We start from the raw sequence: 19,999 nt of genomic DNA, 5'->3' as shown, positions 1-19,999 counted from the left end.
TCCGTGGCGCACTGGAATGTGTGAAGCTAAGGTTTAAAAATATTTTTTTGAGTTGAAAACATGGTGAGGCCAATGTGATAAAGTCAACAGTGCCCCCCCCCCAGCGATATTCAACATGCTACAGGTGGAGGAGCAGCGACACTATCTGGAAGGGACTGAAGTTCAGAGTAATTCCAGTTTCTGTGATGGGTGCAGGGCGAGCCGGGTCAGGGCGCTCCAGAAGATCACAGCTGGGAGACACAGAGAGGGACATGCATGAATAACATCTCACTTGCCTGGTAAAATAGGTAACTAAAGAAATATAAAGCACTTGTTAAAATTGTCCCATCCTGGTCATCCAGTTTCAGCCTCTAACAATATTTCTTAGATACTGAGAAGGAGAGCTGCTGTCTGAAGAACTCACTGCCAAGCCTCTTTGATGGGGAGGGAGGTGGAGAGACACGTCGTCACGCTGCTCCCATGGGACTCGTACAAACGGACGAGGAGAGCGTCTTTCTTGTCCTCGGCCTGCGGGAGGAAGGTGGCAGCTTTTGTGAGGTGTGAGGATAATTAAGTGTCATTTCCTGGTCTGGGTGGGTACAGTTACAGTACCTGTTTTACGGTCTCCATGATGACTGCTGCAGAGGTGATGGTGAAGGCGTTCCAGGAGACGTTGTCAGAGAAGTCTTGGATCAGCCGCAGAGGGAAGTTGAGGTTGTAAGCACACTGGATGACGGACGCATCCTGGAATGACCCTGCAGAAAGCCAAAGCACACATCACCATTACAGTACATGCGGCCTGTATGCACTTGCAATGCGTTTGAACTCGGCAGGGTACTATTATTTTAAAACAATGAGGTCGTTTTTTTTTTTTTTAAGGTGAAAAGTGGGGCTTACCAGTGTGTGGCATGATGGCATAGGTGAAACGGTGATGTCCCATATCAGCGTTGGCATCTGGGGCCTTGGGAGCTCGGAGTCTAAGGAGGAGGAACCCCTGCTGTTAGCAGAACCTAATGGTGGGGATGGTTTGTGCTACATATCACCAGTCTTGTGGTGAATCAAATATTGTGATGAACATCTATTTAAGTAAGATAAGACTCACAAAGACAGCGTCATGATGTTCTGGTAAACAGAGTAGCCATATTTGCAGTCGTTCAGCAGAGCTACTCCGAAACCGTGCTCCGATAGGTCGGCCCACTTGTGACCCCACACCTGAGAAGCAGAACAACATTCATACAGTAGCATAGAATTATAATGAAAACAATAATTTGTTATACGATTTATGTTACAATATAATCATGTTTATTAGTATATTGTAACAAGATTATAACGATATTTTGTGTTCGAGCTACAGTTATACGACTTCATACTCATGTGTACATCGGTCAGCAGCGTCCCCGCCACGGCTGTCCAGTTCTAAGCACAGCTGCGTACCTCATAGCGGGCCCAGTCCCAGGAGGTGTTCCTGTGTGTGGGTCTCTGCAGATGGCCAAACTGGATCTCATAGGTGGCATTTGGGCTCCGCACGCGTACAGGGAACTCCACCTTCAGGAACTTGTGAGACTCTCTCCACTCCACCTAAACGAATAACATTACGATTAGCATAGAGGGAATAAAATAAACGCAAGTGTTATGAGTAGTGTTTGTATCTGTACAGCACCTGCGTGTTGAACTTGATGTAGGGACACATGGCGTCTACTATGACCTCCTGGGTTATAGTGCTGTTGTCGCTAATCCTGAGGGTGAACTTGACGCTGCCTCGAAGCCCGCCCAAGGACACCAGCTGGATGGGCTGCACCACTTCCACTACTGGCTTCCTGTGGGGGGAGAACATCTGCTAAGCACGCTCTTGTAAAAGTTAATAATCACTCAAATCAAATGAAACTTTATTTGTATAGCGCATTTCATACACAGGCAACACAATGCACTTTACAGAGAGCAAGGAGGAATTGACATAGATCCTACCCCTGCATTTTCCTGAGGGAAGCAAAATGTTAACCCAAACACTATTTTTATATGAGAGTGGTAAGGCATACCCTAAACTGGGCCCTCTCCCCGCCCAACCCCCCTAACATGTTTATATGTAGAGAAGAAGAAAAAAACGCCCTTGTTCTAGCACTGTGATGTCACTTGTTCTTATAGAAGGCTTTAGTGATGATGACTGTCGGTACACTTACTCATGACAAACTGTAAGTCGCTTTGGATAAAAGTGTCTGCTGAATGAAAATGTAAATGTAAGATGTTATGATAGTGCTTCCGTTACCTCGTCTGAAGATGGTAGTCCATAACGTCCCAGGCATCCCAGTACAGGGGGACATCGTCAAACAGGACAAACTGGTTTCCCAGGCAGCCATCTGAGAGGGCCTCTCTACAAGGAACAAACAGAGAGATGAAGAGAGAGACTTACAGTAGATGTCTTCGGTAAGTTGTAGATTTACATTATTATACATCTCACCTTTTTGCCTCGATCATGTACAGTGAAGCCAGACTGCCATCCTGGTTTACGACAGCGCGCAAAATCCCATTCTCCATGAGGATGGTACCGTCAGCCTGTCAAGACAAGATGTCAGCCAACTGAAAACGTTGGCCTTCATATAACTGATGACATACTACTCTCTTTAATCAAACTGTCCCCTCTAGAATACCTGAGCAGTGACGGACACAGGAGTCTCAGGTTGTGAAGACTCGTCAACAGTTGCAACACCGACACTGGGAACTCTCACCAGGGCTACGAACACAGACACACACGAGACGTCAGGCCAGCTCGCAGACTCAGCATGGAATGAGCCATAATATGCATCTCCTCAGAAGAGGGAAATCCATGTTCTGAATGTTGCCATCTGAGTGATTTCTGTGTCTACCTAAGCCCGGTTGAACAACGCCCTCCGTGGTCCACCCTGGCAGTGGGATGACCTCATGGCGTTCCCAGGGAAGGCTGTTGAACACAGCGGTGCAGTCGCTCCCCTCTTCTTTAGACCCCAGCACATTGCACGCCTCGTCCAGCAACCTGGCCCCCTCGCGACGGATATCTGACAGACACCATGGGAGGACACATCCTGGGTTTCATCATAATACAATTCTAAATCGAAATGGTAGATACACCGAGAAAACTATAGTTTGGTCTTTTGTTTTCTCTTTCCTACCTTGATAGTATCTGAGTGCGTCCTCTACAACCATCTCTATACAGCTGCCAGGAATCACATCGTGGAACTGGTTGAGAAGAAGCAGCCTACGAAGGGGAACAAAGAAAACGTGTCTACCAGGAAATACCAGTGGTCTCCCTCTGCTGAGCCTGTCTACCAGGAAATACCAGCGTGGTCTCTCTCTGCTGAGCCTGTCTACCAGGAAATACTAGCGTGGTCTCTCTCTGCTGAGCCTGTCTACCAGGAGATACTAGCGTAGTCTGTGCTGATTCTGTCTACCAGAAGATACCAACGTGGTCTCTCTCTGCTGAGCCTGTCTACTGGGAGATACCAGCGCAGTCTCTCTCATCTGAGCCTGTCTACCAGGAAATACCAACGTGGTCTCTCTCTGCTGAGCCTGTCTACCAGGAGATACCAACGTGGTCTCTCTCTGCTGAGCCTGTCTACTGGGAGATACCAGCGCAGTCTCTCTCATCTGAGCCTGTCTACTGGGAGATACCAGTGTGGTCTCTCTCTGCTGAGCCCATCTACCAGGAGATACCAATGTGGTCTCTCTGCTGAGCCTATACCGGGAGATACCAGCGCAGTCTCTCTCTGCTGAGCCTGTACCGGGAGATACCAGCGCGGTCTCTCTGCTGAGCCTGTCTACTGGGAGATACCAGTGTGGTTTCTCTCTGCTGAGCCCATCTACCAGGAGATACCAGCGCGGTCTCTCTCTGCTGAGCCTGTACTGGGAGATACCAGCGCGGTCTCTCTCTGCTGAGCCTCAGTAGAGTGGTATTGCCCTGCTGTACCTCCAGAGCTCCTGCAGCTGCTTGGAGGGGTACTGGAAGGCCGGATCCCTGCACAGCGCCAGGCTGCTGGCCACCTCTACGTCATGGAGCAGCGTCTCACACTGGCGGTTCCCTAGCTTGATCTGTGGGAGCACAAACAAACAAACAAACAAACAAAAACATGTGCTTAGCAGTTCGGTGGCCGCTATTAATATGTTGCTGTGAGGGATATGGTTTACTATTAAACCTGATCAGATCTACATGGAGACTCTGTGCAGAGTTTGAGAAGCCTGGCCTGGCTGACCCACCTGTGCCTGAGTGGTGTATGTACCGTTGTGCAGCTCCAGGAAGAGCTCTCCGGTCCAGGTGCAGAGCAGCGCTGAGTCAGCCTGCAGCTGGGTAAACAGCCGTTGAGGGCTGGACATCTGAACCCTGCCCAGACACACAGGAAGGAAGGGAGGTTACCTGTTGGGGTTCTGGAAAAATGGTTTGGACCAAGGCGTCATTGCAAGTTAACTACACAATGCTGACGTCACTAATAATAATTCATTTTATTTATAAAGCACTTTTCATTGTGAAACAATCTCAAAGTGCTGAAGCAATCACAATGTCATTAACAAAACAGAGACACTAATTCATATATACAGTAAATATATGTATACACATTACATACCAAAAGCTTTTCTAAATAAGTAGGTCTTTAGACCAGTCTTAAAAGAACCCAGAGTCTGTGGTGCCCTCAGATTGTCAGGGAGAGCATTCCAAAGGCGGGGGGCAGCTGCGCAAAAGGCCCGGTCTCCCATAGATCAGAGCTTAGTCCCGGGGTATGAGCAAGCAGGGTCTCGCATAGATCAGAGCTTAGTCCCGGGGTATGAAGAAGCAGGGTCTCCCATAGATCAGAGCTTAGTCCTGGGGTATGAAGAAGCAGGGTCTCCCATAGAGCTGAGCTTAGTCCTGGGGTATGAAGAACTAGAATGTTTCCAGATTGAATATTGCAGGAGAGGTTTAGTGGAGTGAGGTGTTTTTCAAGATAGGGCGGTGCATTTGAAAGTTAGGAGAAAGGTTTCGAATTCAATCCTGTAGGAGACAGGGAGCCAGTGCAAAGAAGCCAGGATAGGGGTGCTAATATGGGTATAAATGGTAAATGGACTGCACTTATATAGCGCTTTCATTCACCCATACATTCACACACCAACAGTGGCAGCTGCCATGCAAGGTGCTAGCCTGCTCATTGAGAATGTTTCTGGGTTCAGTTTCTTCTGCCCAAGTACACTTCGACATGTGGACAGGAGGAGCCAGGATTTGAACCGCTGACCCTACGGCAGCACTGTTCTGGATGTACTGGAGCTTTTGGAGGCTCTTGCCAGGGATCCCGATGAACAGTGCAGTAGTCCAGCCTTGAGGAGGCAAAGGCATGGACAAGCTTCTCTGCAAGGTTAAAGTGGGGCAGAGTTTGGCGATGTTTTTATGGTGGTTGAATGATGTCTTGCAGAGTTGTTTGATATGGGTGTCAAAAGCCAGAGACGGATCATACTTGACACCGAGGTTGGTAATTGATAGTCTGGAAACTGGTAGTTTCTCGGAGTAAAAGACGTTTTTGTTGTTCTGGATTTGGCAAAGGTTTTGCTGAGGGGAGGGGGGTTTGCGAGGAGGTCTGGCTTCCAGGCTAGGTAACTGAGTAGGTAATTCGAGGCACTATGATGTCAGAATATGCATGAGTAAGTTTAAAAACAACTTTGATTTCCTCCTGTGTACGTGCAAGTATTTTAGCTGCCACGTGGATCATTGCTATAGAGAAATCCCTCAGTGGTGAATAATAATAAGCGAAAAAGCGAGTGATTTTAGGACAGGATGTCTAGACACAAGAAGCCCACAGTTGGTTAGTGAGTGGTCGTGTGTGACAGGAACTGACTTGGGAAGTCCATCTGTGTCCTGAACCCGCTGGAGTCGGTCCAGCATCAGCTGGGTGGGGCCGCCGCCCCCGTCTCCGAAACCAAACAAGAAGGCGCTGTGATTGGCTCGTCCTTTGTCCTTGTTGTTCTTCACCGTGTTGACCAACTGAAGACACAGGACAAGACAAGGAGACAAACAAAAATGAGCACCAGAGAAGGAATCTCTCAGAAGAGTTCAATGTGTTCAGAGGTTCACACTCACGTCCTCAACCTTGCCCTTCATCTCGTAGGAGTTGCCCGGTGGGAAGTGCGTCAGAACCTGGGAGCCATCCAGTCCTTCCCAGAAAAATGTGTTGTGCTGAGGCGTGGGAGTGGACATTTCCCTTTTAATAACAAACCTCAACCACTCTGGGAAACTTTTGTTCAAATTGTTAAAATAAATATTGAGTTTTGCCTTTGAAGAAGGCAGAGGGCACTCACAGGGAAGGTGTTGACCAGGTTCCAGCTGAGCTTCTGTGTCAGGAAGTATGTGATGCCGCTGCCCTGCATGATCTGAGGGAGCTGGGCAGAGTAGCCAAATGTGTCTGGTAACCAAAACTGAAGAAAGAAAGAGACAGAGACAAAAACTTTACTTTTACTTGCTAATGGTCCTCCATCAAATCCCACGATGATGACTTCCACATCTGTGTTGGGACATATGAGATTGGAGGGACACGTGAGTTTGGAGTTTGTATTGTCTGTCATGGTCGTGTGCCTTCCGAGATGTTGTTGCTGTCTCTTGGCATTCCTCTCTTCCTCAAGCCTCTGTACACCTCACTGACAGAGCTGTCGCCAGGTTTTACGGTCGACGGCAGTGTCCTCCAGATCCAGGAGGTTGATGTACCTGTAGCACCTCTTCAGTCATGCCTTCAGCTGCTCCTGCTCATCGTTAGACTGTTATGTTAGACGTTTGACCATACGAGACCTTCTGGGTCCTCCTGAGGCATCCTGATAACATGCCCAAGCCAGCGCAGTTGATGTTGACTGATCGTGGGCTCAGTGCTCTGGCAGTTGACCTTGGCAAAGATTTCTGCATGAGGCCTGTGATCACGCCAGGTGAATCCTAAGATGCCCTGGAGGCACCCAATATGAAACCTATATGGAGCTTATTATAGGCTATAGGTGATCGCAGCTACTGTATAAAGAAGTGTGGTAATACAGACAGCTTGGTGGATGGCAACTTTAGTGTGGAGATTTTTTCCCACACACGCACATGCACACACCGAAGTGATGATGGCATTCCAGGCATGGAGAGGTGTGCCCTTATTGTAGGGACTGTACATTGCTGCCTTACCTCTTTGCAGTAATGTCCAAACTCTTGCAGAAAGAAGCGTTGACCCTCCAGGAACTGCCTGACCATGGACTCCCCTGAGGGCAGATTCCCATCCTGGCAGACCGAGAGACAGTAAACAGTATGAGGTGTTGTGCGGACAGGGACTAACGGTCATGGACAGCGGACGACATCCTTTAATGGAACGTGTTGTACACTAGCTCACCATTTCCACCCAGGTGCCTCCCACAGGGATGAACTGTCCTCTCTTGACATAGTGCTGGATCTGGGAGAACAGGCCCGGGTAACAGGTCTTCACCCACTCAAACTGCTGGGCCTGGACAGAGCCACAGTAGGTCAACAATGAGCGGCAACAAGAAGAAGAAGAGAGGGGCCAGATGAACCGTGTGGTACTGTAAGCGGGTTAGGGTACCTGAGAACACGTGAACACAAACTGTGGGTTCTTCTCCATGAGGCGGACCGCGGTCACCCAGCTACGGGCGCACTTCCGGACGGTCTCCTCATAGGGCCATAGCCAGGCTGGGGGGGGGGGGGGGGGGACATGGTTTACTCATCGGTTAACATGTGAGAGTAAGTTTAGAATGTGCTTAATAAGGATTTCTGAGACTGGGACCTGAGTCTATGTGGCAGTGACCCATGGCGTGGACGGTGTGCTGGCTTTCTCCGTTGCGCTGGCTGAAGAACTTCTGGGCCAGACTATGGGCTTTGAAGAAGGAGTTGGGATCAGCTGGGTCACACAGGTTCACCATCTCGTTGACTGTGAACAACGCCTGGTAGCCCCGTTGTTCTCCCTCTCCAAGCAGCTGAGAAGACAATGGAGAAAAATATCAAGACAAATCCAAACTACTTCCACTACAACTAAATACAACATTCACTACTATCGCTATTATCTTATGCGTTCCAAATTTGACTGTACCTTCACAACGTCAACCAGCATCTCAAAGTCGGTCAACAGCAACCTCACATCCCTGTTGAACACGACAAGCTCTGCCTTCTGAACTGAGTACTTCCTGTTAGGGTCTGGGGCTGCGATCATGGATCCCTGACCAGCTCCGAAGAGCCCATTACAGGCCAGCTCCACATACAGGGTGACACTGGAGTAGAAGAAAAAAAATCACACCCAGGCAGTGAAGTAAGCAGTAAGTAAGGTTTATGAGAAATCACTATTAGTCTCTTGTGCTGGTGTGCAATGGTATTGGGAATGTCCTGATATCCTGGTGTGAATCTCATGCTACAAATGGACACACACACACGGACACACGTCACGGACACACGTCACATAGAAGTGGCTGCACTTAAAGTGTTTTGTTTTCACATTTTGTAAAAACAAATAAAAACCACTTCATATCAGATTGTTTCATTGAGCTATATTGTCCTAACAGCGTAATACTTCAATGCCACGTCTTTTTATTCCAGCAAAGGTACATATTATATGTTTGAGGCCTTTTGTTTGTAAAAAAAAAAGAAAAAGAAAAAAAGTATCTTACTGCCATCTAGCTGTAGGAAATTGCCAGTTCAAGTTGTATGAGTAGTTTTTGTCCCATGGAAATAAATGATGGAATGTTCAGTTGTTCAGCAGTGGTGGCAGTTGATTTTAAAATACCCATACATTTTGTAAACTGCCACCTCTCCTACAGTTTTAACAGTTCATAAACTTATTATGAAAATGTTCAGCTTTTTATGCTGTCCCTCACATTCACATATCTAAAACGATACCATTCATAGATTTTGAAATATTCAGTGTTGTTTGGAAACCATGCTCCCCATTCACACAAATGGTTCAGAGCTCCAGGCTAGCAGCAGTCGGTAATATCAAATTCATACCCGTTTTCTAACTTGTCACTACTTCTCTCGTCTTTAAGATACATGAACATACAGTACATAAACGGAAATACAACACTACTGAAAACCAGAGACGACGAGAAGTCACTGTACACCCCAACCAGTTAGACGAGACCAGACCGGGCCTCAGCTCTCAGACACTCACCTGCGAGGCTCCTGGTCCTGCAGACACTCAGTCAGGATGTAGCTGGTCTTCTCACCCTCTTTAGTCATCCCCTGTGAATGTGTGAGGTTGTTACTCTGCAACACCTTGTGCAGTTAAAAGGATAGTCACCTTGTGCAGTTAAAGGGACGGTCATTTGACTGAATTCACTACCTGCACTGGTTCCCCATCTCTCCACACCATTGCTTCCCCGTTGCTCTCCCACACAAAGTGGACCTCTTTTCCTTTCCATTCATCAGGGATCCTTAGGCATGCTTTAAACCAGCAAGTCCACCATCTGAATAGACAGGGGTTAAGTATGTCCATAGAGAATCATGTGTTTACGAGAGGGCTTTTAATGCATTGCATTACTTACGTAGGTCCAAAGGTATCACCGATGTTATATGGCTCAAAGTTCAGCTCCACAGCTTCGAGGAATGGGATTCGTTTGAGGGACAGGGCCGATGAGATGGATTCCAAGGGACAAGTGATTCCATACAGTCTGCAAAAAGTTTCAGTGAATAGAGAACACTGTCTTTGAATTTTTCTTTACCATGGCATTTAGCTGTCTGACAAAAATAGCCCTGCATGCAAGAGCAACAATTGGTTCCAAACTAACAATTCATGCTGACCAAAAATTAGGCTATGATTAACCCATGTCTAACATGGCACGACAGCATTAATGTCATCATAGTTATCATAGTTGTCATAGCCTACCTTCCCCTAAGATTGGAGTCAGTGAAATAAATGTCGGATATAAATTTCTCTGCTCGTTCCAGAAGAGTCCGACGGTTCTTTAGAACAGGTTGGTGATACATGACGAGACTGTTGGTTGGGTTCAGAGAGCTTCATCAATGAATCAAAACAACCCAGCCAAAGCAGGGAAGCGTGTTTACCAGGAAGTGCTGTGGATTATGGTCGCGTCTACATCCAATTTTCCCAGAGGACGGCAAGCCTAAACTCTTTGGACAAACTTCGCCTAGGTCCAACAAACGTTGATTGTCTTTTTGGCCTGGGGTATTTGGCTAACTGAGTAAGCCCGACTTTTGCAATAAGTAAAACCTGGAAACTATTCAAACCTATAACATGAATTGAAGTAAAAAATAAAAATAAAAAACGTTCCGGGTTTTACTTTGCGCAGAAGTCAGACGTTTAGCGAGCTTTGTGGAACACCCTGGACTAGACCAAGGATCAATAAACCTATAGTGCCATACTATACGGAACGCCTTGGAATTTATGTCGTGCGAGTGCAGCTACCATCCTCTGAGTAGACTGGATGTAGACGACAGGAAATCTTTCCTTACAGCCGCTAGGTGCCACTGTTGTGTCATGTGATTAAATAGTTCTGGTGAGATACTGTAGCCCACAGGGAGACAAGTTGTGATGCAACATCTCATCATGGTATTCAGTTTGCTAGAAAGTAAGATGTGCAGTAAAAACTTAGCTCATGAGGTGGATTCAAATAAACATTTTAATAACAGGTGCATCAATCACAACTGTGGTGATCCCGACCACCAGTCAGGAACGAGGTGGACTGTCAAGTGCACCATGGGCGGGCACATTAGGCCCAAGAGTCAGACATGAGAGACGAGAGGCCTACGGGTGGCAGATCCGGTTCAAGCACCTGGGACAGGCCGGAAAGGTAGTAATAAATATTATAAGTGGATCCCTCTAAAAAACAGATGGATGGATGAATGAATAATGAATGGTCCACACACACATGGAACTGACAAGGGCCCGGCTAGCTCTGGTGATAAGGAACCCCCCCCCCCCCTCTCTAGCCAGGGTCTGGCGCTTATCAGAAGGAACAAAGGGATAGTGTTGGATGAACTGCCTGAAGACAAACAACTTTCCTGTATGAGGTTGCGAATAAAAGATGTTAAAAGGAGAAGGTGTAATCAAGCAAGTAACACTGTTTAGAGTGAATATCATTTATTGGAAATGTAATCACTTAAAGTAGAAGTAGACATTTATAAGTCATGTATCTGTTCTTAGTCAAGATCAATTATGTAACCATGTATACGTGTGAGACAGTAATGACAATGTAATGATTGGAGAATGTATCCATGTATCAACTGTTTGAGTATATAGGTAATGCTTAAAGTAGGATATTTAATAAGATGTTAATTAGACATTTATTCTGTGATGTCCTGCTTTGGGTGAGAGAGAGATAAGATGTTGAATGCAGGGATTGTTAATCTGCCAGGGAGGAGAGAAGGACTGTGTTCATCCGAAGAGACGTGATCAAATAACGTATAGTTTTTTGAGTTCACTAGTTTGGACTTACAAGGGCCTATTCTCAGTCTGTCTTACATGAACCTGACTATAATTTCCCTGATCGCCTCGAGCTACAGTAGTTGTTTTACAGGTGCACTCGGCTACAATGGGACTCAAGAGGGCGAGTTAGACTGTAGAAAAAGTAGGCTACGATACATGCATTTCCGAGACAGGAAGCAAGCAGTGTGTAATCTTACTAGTCTCATTTTGATCTCCTGTGAAATGTAGGCTACAGCCTAGCTATCACAAGCCAAATGTTGAAACAAAAGTTATTTGGAAAAAACTATTTAACCAAATCCTGACCTCACAGAGTTTACTAGCTTGCTCGCTACTAACATTTTCTAACACAGTCCTGTATATTTTGTCACAAACTGGCTCATAGGCTGTGACAAATCAATGGGAGACCACAGATGGAATTTAGGAAATGACTCAAATATTTAATGAAACTGAACACAATAAACTGAGCTAATGAAAACAGAGTGTTCAAGGAGAGGGGTCCTCCCAGAATGTCAGACAGGAGCATGCTTCAAGTCTGGACAGGGGCACTCAGATGCTCCCCATCAGCACCATATAACGACCCTCCCAGCTCTGCCCACCTACACCACTCTGAAGGGAAGCAAGCGGAGGGCCCTTTTATAACCGCAATGGTTCGTACTTTTTCCAACGTCTCATTGGCCCCATGGCTTCCATCATAGACTAGTGCACACCTGCAGAACTGTACTGCACTGTAGCTAGCGCAATACTGAGGCAATCAGGGAAATTATAGCCAGGTCTCTACATCTAAGGCAAACCGAGACAATAAGCCCTAAAGTCCAAAATAGTGAACTTATTATTTTAAATACATTCCTTGGGGTTTGTGTTTCTCGGCGAAGACACTAGCACGTGGCAACATGCCCTCAGTAGGAAGTCACAAGCAGCAACGAGCAAGATAAATGGTGAGAGACTGTAAATAAGTTCCAGGACTACGGCTGAGTTAGGGGGGGAATTCTCACCCTGCTCTTCCTGTCCACCACTTCCACTTGCCTCCTCATTACAACCGACGGTCGACGGTTCAAAGCCCAAGCAGATTCAGAGGAAGTCACACCGTTGTTTTCTGTGTTGGCACTTCCTCCATTTTCCTAATTGCACCAGATCTGAGCTATTTAGACCTCAGTCCAGGTTAGGTCAGTTCAAGGGTTATGCGCTAAATCATGTGCATGCATTACTAGCCTACTCTATTAAGTTTCTGGTTTGTCAAATCACATCAATAAATATCACGCAAAGTGATCCTAATCATATTTGAATGCATTAAATAATAAATACATACATGTACAGTATTTAGAAGGTGAGAGTGAAACCTGTGAGGGAGTACTTCTCCTGATGGTACAGTAGCCTACAGTATCTTCTTTGTAGTGGTACTGTGGCAGACTAAGTCGGTCTAGGATCACCTGTGACGGAGTGATGGTATGGTATCTTCTCTGTAGTGGTACTGTGGCAGACTATAGGTCGGTCTAGGGTCACAGGAGTGCTGGGGAGTTAGTCTCATGAGCAGGGGTCATAGGTCAGCCCACGTGCAGCCTGGCAGAACAAAGGCCTTTTCTCAGAATTATTATTCACAAGGGAAGGGACTGTGTGGCTTTGTGTTGTGGACGGAGCTGGGATCCCTTTGATTATGAGATCCATAGAGAAGCTCTAAGTACAGGGTGGTTATGGCTGTGGCACAGCCCATCCCTCCCCAGCCACCCTGCCATCAGTGTCCACTTCTGTCGCCGTGGGTCCCCCGACAGTTTGGACTGCGGTCGCGCTGCTCCACCACGTCTGGACAGCCGGAGGGGAACAGTCATGTCATGGTCAGACTTGACCTGAGAATCTGACCACTTCAGCTCCGGCCTTCATGGCTAGCCTAGAAGCTTAAGTGTGTGGGTACTTTGTTTCCAGAAACTCGACACAACAGTGTTTCTGGGTGATGAAGGATGAGTTCAAAGCAAAGGAATACAGAAAACATCCCTGCCCCTCTTCTTCACTAACAACACAAATCTTTCTCATGTGTCTGCAATTGTCAACAAAATCAAAGAGGAAGTCAAACTATTTGTGCAAAATTTGTGAAAAGCGTGAGAGCTGCATAGAAACTTCATCCTCTGATTTAAATGTACATGCCACGCGGGCATGGATATCAAAACAAACAGAACCTTCTGACCCTTTCAGAGACACAACTATGACTGATCTAGGATGGTGCAGTAGTTTGGGATAGGGCATGGGGGAGTGTATGTTGAGGCTTAATTTTCGGGGTTGTCTCTCTCCTCTCCAGGTAGGCCATGGTTAGATGCAGGGATGGTAGATTAAGCTATACTCTTGAGCCGTTCTCCTGCTCTTCTCTCTCTCCAAGGTTGTAGCCAACAGCCGTACTCTTTTCCTGGTCTGTGTCAGGTCTGAGGATGAAATACAAAATATAAAGGCAAAATGCAAAGGCACCATCTCACACTTTCATACAAAATATATCCAGATTTTTTGTAAGTGATTACGCTCATTTGGAATTGTATCTCATGAGTGCAAGAGAGGATGGGGGTGCCTGTCAGTGATTGGCAGGCAACAGCCCCCCTACCCAATCCCCAGAAGGAAGCTCTGCACCACCACCACCACAGGGAGCCATGTGACAGAGGAAGCTGTCTTCAGCAGGACTGCTGTGCTGACAAGAGCTAAATGATGCATCTCTTCATAAAGTTTGAAATTAAATGTGGGTGGGTATGTTCCCTAAAAAAAAAATCCACTCGAAAACCCAGGAAGAATACAGTGTTGAAACTATACGGGTGCAGTTTCTGCCACAGTAATGTGTACCTCTATATTCCTGTCACACACTCGAGTGTTTGACATCAACGTGCACCACATGTACTGTACAGTGGCAGTTAAATTGTTAACCAAAGTAATGACACTGTCAGCTCTGAAGAGCCTCATATTTGTGTTGTCTGTTTTTGCTGAGAATTTCACAAAGAAATGGCTTTTAAGGACCAGAATGGGTTACTTTCTTAGCACTGCCCTCAAGACTCTTGCAAGACTTGGACAGAAGCATCAACTTCTAAATCTGCTTTAGAAACCAAAAACATAAGAACAGATACATTTGGAAAGTTGACCAGGAAGAGCAACTCCAATTGTTTAGACAACAACTAAACAACTCCAGTGCTCAGGTGTCTGCTAGCCTTTCCACGTGATCAATAAATGTCACTGATTCAAATGGCTCAACCAGACTAAAGTTTAGATGAATTATCAATTATTTACATTAAAGTAATCCAAATCATATTTAAAAGTCAAGGATGAAAATAAACATGACTGCAGCCTCCCAGGAGTTGGGCCCAGGTTTATGGACTTGCTTTCTTTACTTACCTTTTTGGCCGTAAGAGATAGCAAAGGAGAGAGAGAATGAGAAGTAGTCCCAGCACTGTGGCCCCCACTATGGAGACCAACACACCTGCATGGGAGCAAGGAGGACAACCTAAATAATCCTCTTTGTGTGTGTGGAGCCCATATGTCTCATCCCTGCACCGTGACCAATGTTGTCTCCATGTTATGCACCATGCCAGAAAAATGCCTGAAAATGTTGAAAAACTACAGTGGCAAAAAATGAATTCTGATTCTGATGCCCTGGGTGACCAACTATGCCATTGAAAAGATAGCTCTACATCAACGTGGGTGGACGGTATTTATACTGGGGGAGTGAGTTTAACCAACAACTCGCTACCTACTCAAGGACTCACAAGGACTCTGTTTCACTCGGTTACACATGTGTCCAGATACTTGTGCACTTTATGTTTGAAAAGTAGTTAAGCACTCATGAGGAAAATTGCGGCAAAACATAAACAGTCACAGTCACGCTTGTTTAAGTTAATATTATTTGGATTGAATGCTTAAATTCTGTGTGTAGATCTTTTTAAAATCAGTGTCAGTGTAGCCGTTTCCCTATACACGGAACATGGAATCTCGAAAATCGTAATAAAACTTCAGTGACATCAGTGGGGGTTATCTGTTTCAACTCTCTTTCAAGAGGCCATAGCATCAAAATGCATTTTCATGTACTCCATTACAGTTGCACCTCACCCCATTGCTAAGGGTTAGCTTATTAGAATCATGTTTTATACTTGGATCTGACACAAATTACTAAGGGTTATTAGAATCATGTTTTATACTTGCACCTCACCCCATTGCTAATTGTTTATTAGAATCATGTTTTATACTTGCACCTCAAACAATGGTTCAGATCAAAACGTTGACAAAACTAGCACTTTTGAGAAAGTCTGATAATTGCTCTACCACCGTTTTGGTCATACAATGGATGTGGGTGGGCACCGTGAAAAATCATTCAAAAAACATGTTAAACTCTCAATTTCAAAGACAAGAAACTCACTGAGGTGTTAGTTGGCGTTCTGACATATAATTCACCATAAAGTAAGATTCTAGTTCATCTGGAAAGGCTTTTTTAAATATTTAGCATAGAACTATTTAGTCGCAGCACATACATGTGTAAATTTCATCTTGAACTGATTCCGATCTCGCTCAATGCCTTGAAGTAGTTCTGCTTCCTGAATCCCCTCTGCGGATTGATCTACACATCTACAACGGTTGCTTCAATACAAGTCAATGGATTTCATAAAATGATCAATGAAACCCTACAGGATTCATATGACGCTTCTTGTCTTTGAAATCGAGAGTTTAACATGTTTTTGAAAGATTTTTCAAGGTGCCCACCCACATACATTGTATGACCTAAACGGTGGTAGAGCAATTATCAGACTTTCTCAAAAGTGCTAGTTTTGTCAACTTTTTGATCTGAACCATTGTATTTGATCATAAGTAACCTTAAAACAGGGCTAAACATGCATTTTCCCTTTACTACTCCTTTAATAATAATAATACTATACGTTGTAGTAGTAGCCTATATCAAGGCTTGTAGAACATCATAAAGGTGACTGATATTATTTAGCCGCTAATGATGGGTGTGTACTGGCTGAGTATTCATTATGTGTGAGAGGTTTACAGTGTTTCGAAACATAACCCAGGTTTCTAATAGTGCTCAGTCCAGAGAAAGGTTACTGTGACCATGCTATACAAATACAGTTGTAGGCTATGTCTCGTGGGTCATTTGTCAGGAGCTAATTCACTCACAAAAGCGTCTAGGCTAATGTGCTAGTATGAGAGGGTTCATGTGCTAGTATGAGAGGATGAATGTGCTAGTATGAGAGGGTTAATGTACTAGTATGAGAGGTCTAATGTGCTAGTATGAGTGGATTAATGTGCTAGTATGAGAGGGTTAATGTGCTAGTATGATAGGTCTAATGTGCTAGTATGAGAGGGTTAATGTGCTAGTATGAGATGGTTTATGTGCTAGAATGAAAGGGTTATTGTGCTAGTATGAGAGGATTAATGTGCTAGTATGAGAGGGTAAATGTGCTAGTATGGGAGGGTTAATGTGCTAGCACTGTATGAGAGGTCTAATGTGCTAGTATGAGAGGGTTAATGTGCTAGTATGAGTGGATTAATGTGCTAGTATGAGAGGGTTAATGTGCTAGTATGAGAGGTCTAATATGCTAGTATGAGATGGTTAATGTGCTAGAATGAAAGGGTTAATGTGCTAGTATGAGAGGTCTAATTTGCTAGTATGAGTGGATTAATGTGTTAGTATGAGAGGATTAATGTGCTAGTATGAGAGGGTTATTGTGCTAGTATGGGAGGGTTAATGTGCTAGAACTGAATGAGAGGTCTAATGTGCTAGTATGAGAGGGTTAATGTGCTAGTATGAGGGTTAATGTGTTAGTATGAGAGGTCTAATGTGCTCGTATGAGAGGATTCATCTGTTATTCCGGTATGAGAGGGTTAAGACGGCTCAGATGAGCATAGTTAAACACATAGAAATGAAAAGAGAGAGAGACACACACACACACACACAGAACAACCTACCGTGATCCATCCAGGTGTCTGGGTGAAAGAGTGAAAGAGAGGACAGAGAGGTCATTGTGAGTATCACAATGGAGAAGAACATGAATCCAGAGAAATTGATCATGGTCACAGGTAAGAGAAGTATCAGAGGCACCATAGGTTAGTGTGGGCATACAGTATACGTACAGGATACAGGAGGAATTCAGATATGGAAGTAATAAAAGTATGCAAACCAAGATCTCTGACCAGGACTAATTCCCCAAGCTGTTCAGGGTCAACGCCATGTTTGAATAAGTTCAGGTCCAAAGGGAAATCCCCTAGTTCTATACTGAAACTAGAAATGGTGCTCAGAGAGCACAGACCTCCGCTCCTGAATGTATTTTGTGGCTCTGTGCATACCAAAAATGAATGGGTTCTAAATTGACCCATGCTACACCCCTCCACCGAGTTTCATGAAACGCAGTCTGGTATTTTTTGTGTAATCCTAGTCCAAAAAATGAATGGAGGTGAATGTCCGTCCGGGCTGTGTTTGGGCGGCGCGTGGACCCGCCCCGTGATTTGCTTCAGATCTGTTCCAAAATTTAATGGGTTCTAAAGTGGACCATGCTACACCCTTCCACTGAGTTCCGTGAAATCGGTCCAGTAGTTTTTACGTAATCCTGCTAACGCACACACATGCACGCACACACGCACGCCACCGAGAACATGACCTCTCGCCCTGTGCTGTTGTTGGAGTGGAGGTACAGTACTACTACTACTAATAATAATAAAATAAAATAAAATAAAATAAACAAATCTGTCTAAAGCATATATGCTCAATATATAATAACTTTATTTAAACAGTGTAAATTAAGATCTGTTTCAATTCACAGCACTGATATAACATGAAGGAATGTTTAAATGCTGAAGCTCTTGCCCTTTTCTTTGTCTATAGCTGCCTGTTCCATTGTTCATACTAGCCCACTTCAAATGCAGAGTATAATTACTGTGACATATACAGAAGGACTCAACTTTTTTCCCATAAAATTCTAAATATTCCTTTGCCTGTGAGTCACTTGTCTTTACGGGCAGTACATTACATTACAACTTAACATAGTTTCCCACACATGGCACATAGTGCTTTAAACAGGTCTGGCTTTGTCATGGTGCACGACACTGCGGTCTACCATGTACAGTTCCGGAATGCACTGGAAAGCTCTCCACAAAGGCAGAGCCCTTTATAAGAAAGTGTCCTCGTTTATACAACATATTATTTTGTATTATGTATATTGGTAATTGTGAAGGTGTGTATAATTTAACTGGTTTTGAAGGATAATTTGAAGAATAATAAATATAAGGTTTACATTTCTTAGCATTTCATCAACAAAGAAAAATTACAAAATAATTTCTTTGTTCGGGTTGTAAAGAAATCTTGAAATAATTCAACTATGATAGGATTTGTTTGAGAAGATGGTCCTGAAGCTGGATGTCTTGACCTACAGAATAACATTTACAGATCAGAAGAACGACCGGATACATGTGTGTAAATATGTGCTCTAATGTCCGCTTAAGCTGGGGATGGTGTTGAGCTGGGTTTGGGATGAATCTCAACAGGGTGTCTCTAGTCCTCCCACTCCATGGGCTGGAGCCAGGGGTACGACCGGGCTGGGCTGGGGGGCCTCCTGGGCACCGTGGCGGGATAGAGGCCTGCATACTTGTTGAGGTCCACGTCTTGCTGCTGGGACGTGGTGCTCTTCCCCCTCTGCCTCACAGAGACCTTGGTCAGGCTGCGGTCCAGCTCGTTGGCCTCCTCAGACGGCCTGCCGCGAAGGATGAGCCTGATGGTGTCCAGGGCCAGCTCAGACTTGCAGTCCAGATAGCTCCTGAGGTTCAGCTCCGGGAACACTTCCTCTTTCAGAGCCTCCACCAGCTGGGCCTCAGTGTGAGCTCTGCCCAGCTGGTGGTTGATTTTATGCTCCAGATCGCTGTAGCACAGCTTGTCCTCATCCAGCCCAGCCTTCCACAGATAGTGGCTGCCCAGAGTATTCTTCCACAGCGAGGAGGCGAACGCGGGACCTCCAGGCGCCTTGGGCTTCAGCCACTGCTGCTTGGAGCCGGCTAGGCCCCAACTGGGCTGAATCTTATTGTCGTTCCACGTCTTGCCAACCCAGGGTTTCTGTCTGAGATTTGGCAGGAGCTGGTTCAGTTCGTCCTCGTCAGCTAGGTCTGCCAGATCGCCGACCAGCAGCTGCTGGATGACCCGCTTCCTCGTCAAGGGAGACGTGACCATGAGAGAGCCACGCAGTCCTTGACCTGCGTCAGACACAGGATCAATCCCAGGTCGTTTAACATCCCAGCTCAGGCTGCATCCTTTGTATTGTGTGAGGCTTTGGCGTGCAGCATGCAGCAAGATGGCTGTGGTACACTGAAAGCAGACAGGCACCTCCTGCAGATCGCTCATGCAAGCTCTCAGAGTATGAGGACATGCCGAGCTGTCATGCCGAAGAGATCTGCCATTAGTAAACCATATTCTTGAGGGGGAATTCCTGGAGATGAGGAAAACATGCAGATTCTAGCCATTCCACAGTATACGGTATTTAGGTCCATAACGTGTGGTAAACCAGCACTGACTAATGTCAGGTCTTTGAAGCCAGATTTATGTGCTGAGGTAGGCCTACACATTTATAGTTGGAATGATGACCCACTTTTCAAAAACCCATCGAAGACAAACTTCAAAG

At 45.4% G+C, this 19,999-nt stretch overlaps 1 protein-coding gene across 1 annotated transcript; it reads right to left on the bottom strand.

The window, feature by feature from the left end:
* Positions 1-88: 88 nt before the first annotated feature.
* man2c1 (mannosidase, alpha, class 2C, member 1) lies at positions 89-9,926 on the bottom strand. Its single transcript, XM_084452451.1, has 26 exons — positions 9,819-9,926; positions 9,478-9,603; positions 9,276-9,399; positions 9,105-9,175; positions 8,034-8,211; positions 7,731-7,920; positions 7,530-7,636; positions 7,323-7,433; positions 7,121-7,213; positions 6,268-6,384; positions 6,050-6,145; positions 5,808-5,953; positions 4,204-4,327; positions 3,917-4,038; positions 3,123-3,208; positions 2,841-3,008; positions 2,625-2,707; positions 2,435-2,529; positions 2,243-2,347; positions 1,640-1,796; positions 1,414-1,557; positions 1,082-1,191; positions 877-956; positions 592-734; positions 404-507; positions 89-230 (listed from the first exon to the last, which is right to left on the bottom strand). The coding sequence occupies exons 1-26, from the start codon at positions 9,917-9,919 to the stop codon at positions 119-121; spliced, it is 3,093 nt and encodes a 1,030-aa protein (XP_084308577.1). The 5' UTR covers positions 9,920-9,926; the 3' UTR covers positions 89-118.
* Positions 9,927-19,999: the final 10,073 nt, after the last annotated feature.

Source organism: Borostomias antarcticus, assembly GCF_949987555.1.
Source record: "Borostomias antarcticus genome assembly, chromosome: 18".
NCBI classification, from domain to species: domain Eukaryota; kingdom Metazoa; phylum Chordata; class Actinopteri; order Stomiiformes; family Stomiidae; genus Borostomias; species Borostomias antarcticus.
The sequence above is the reverse complement of the archived record's forward strand: the minus strand, read 5'-3'. Positions and strand labels throughout refer to the sequence as shown.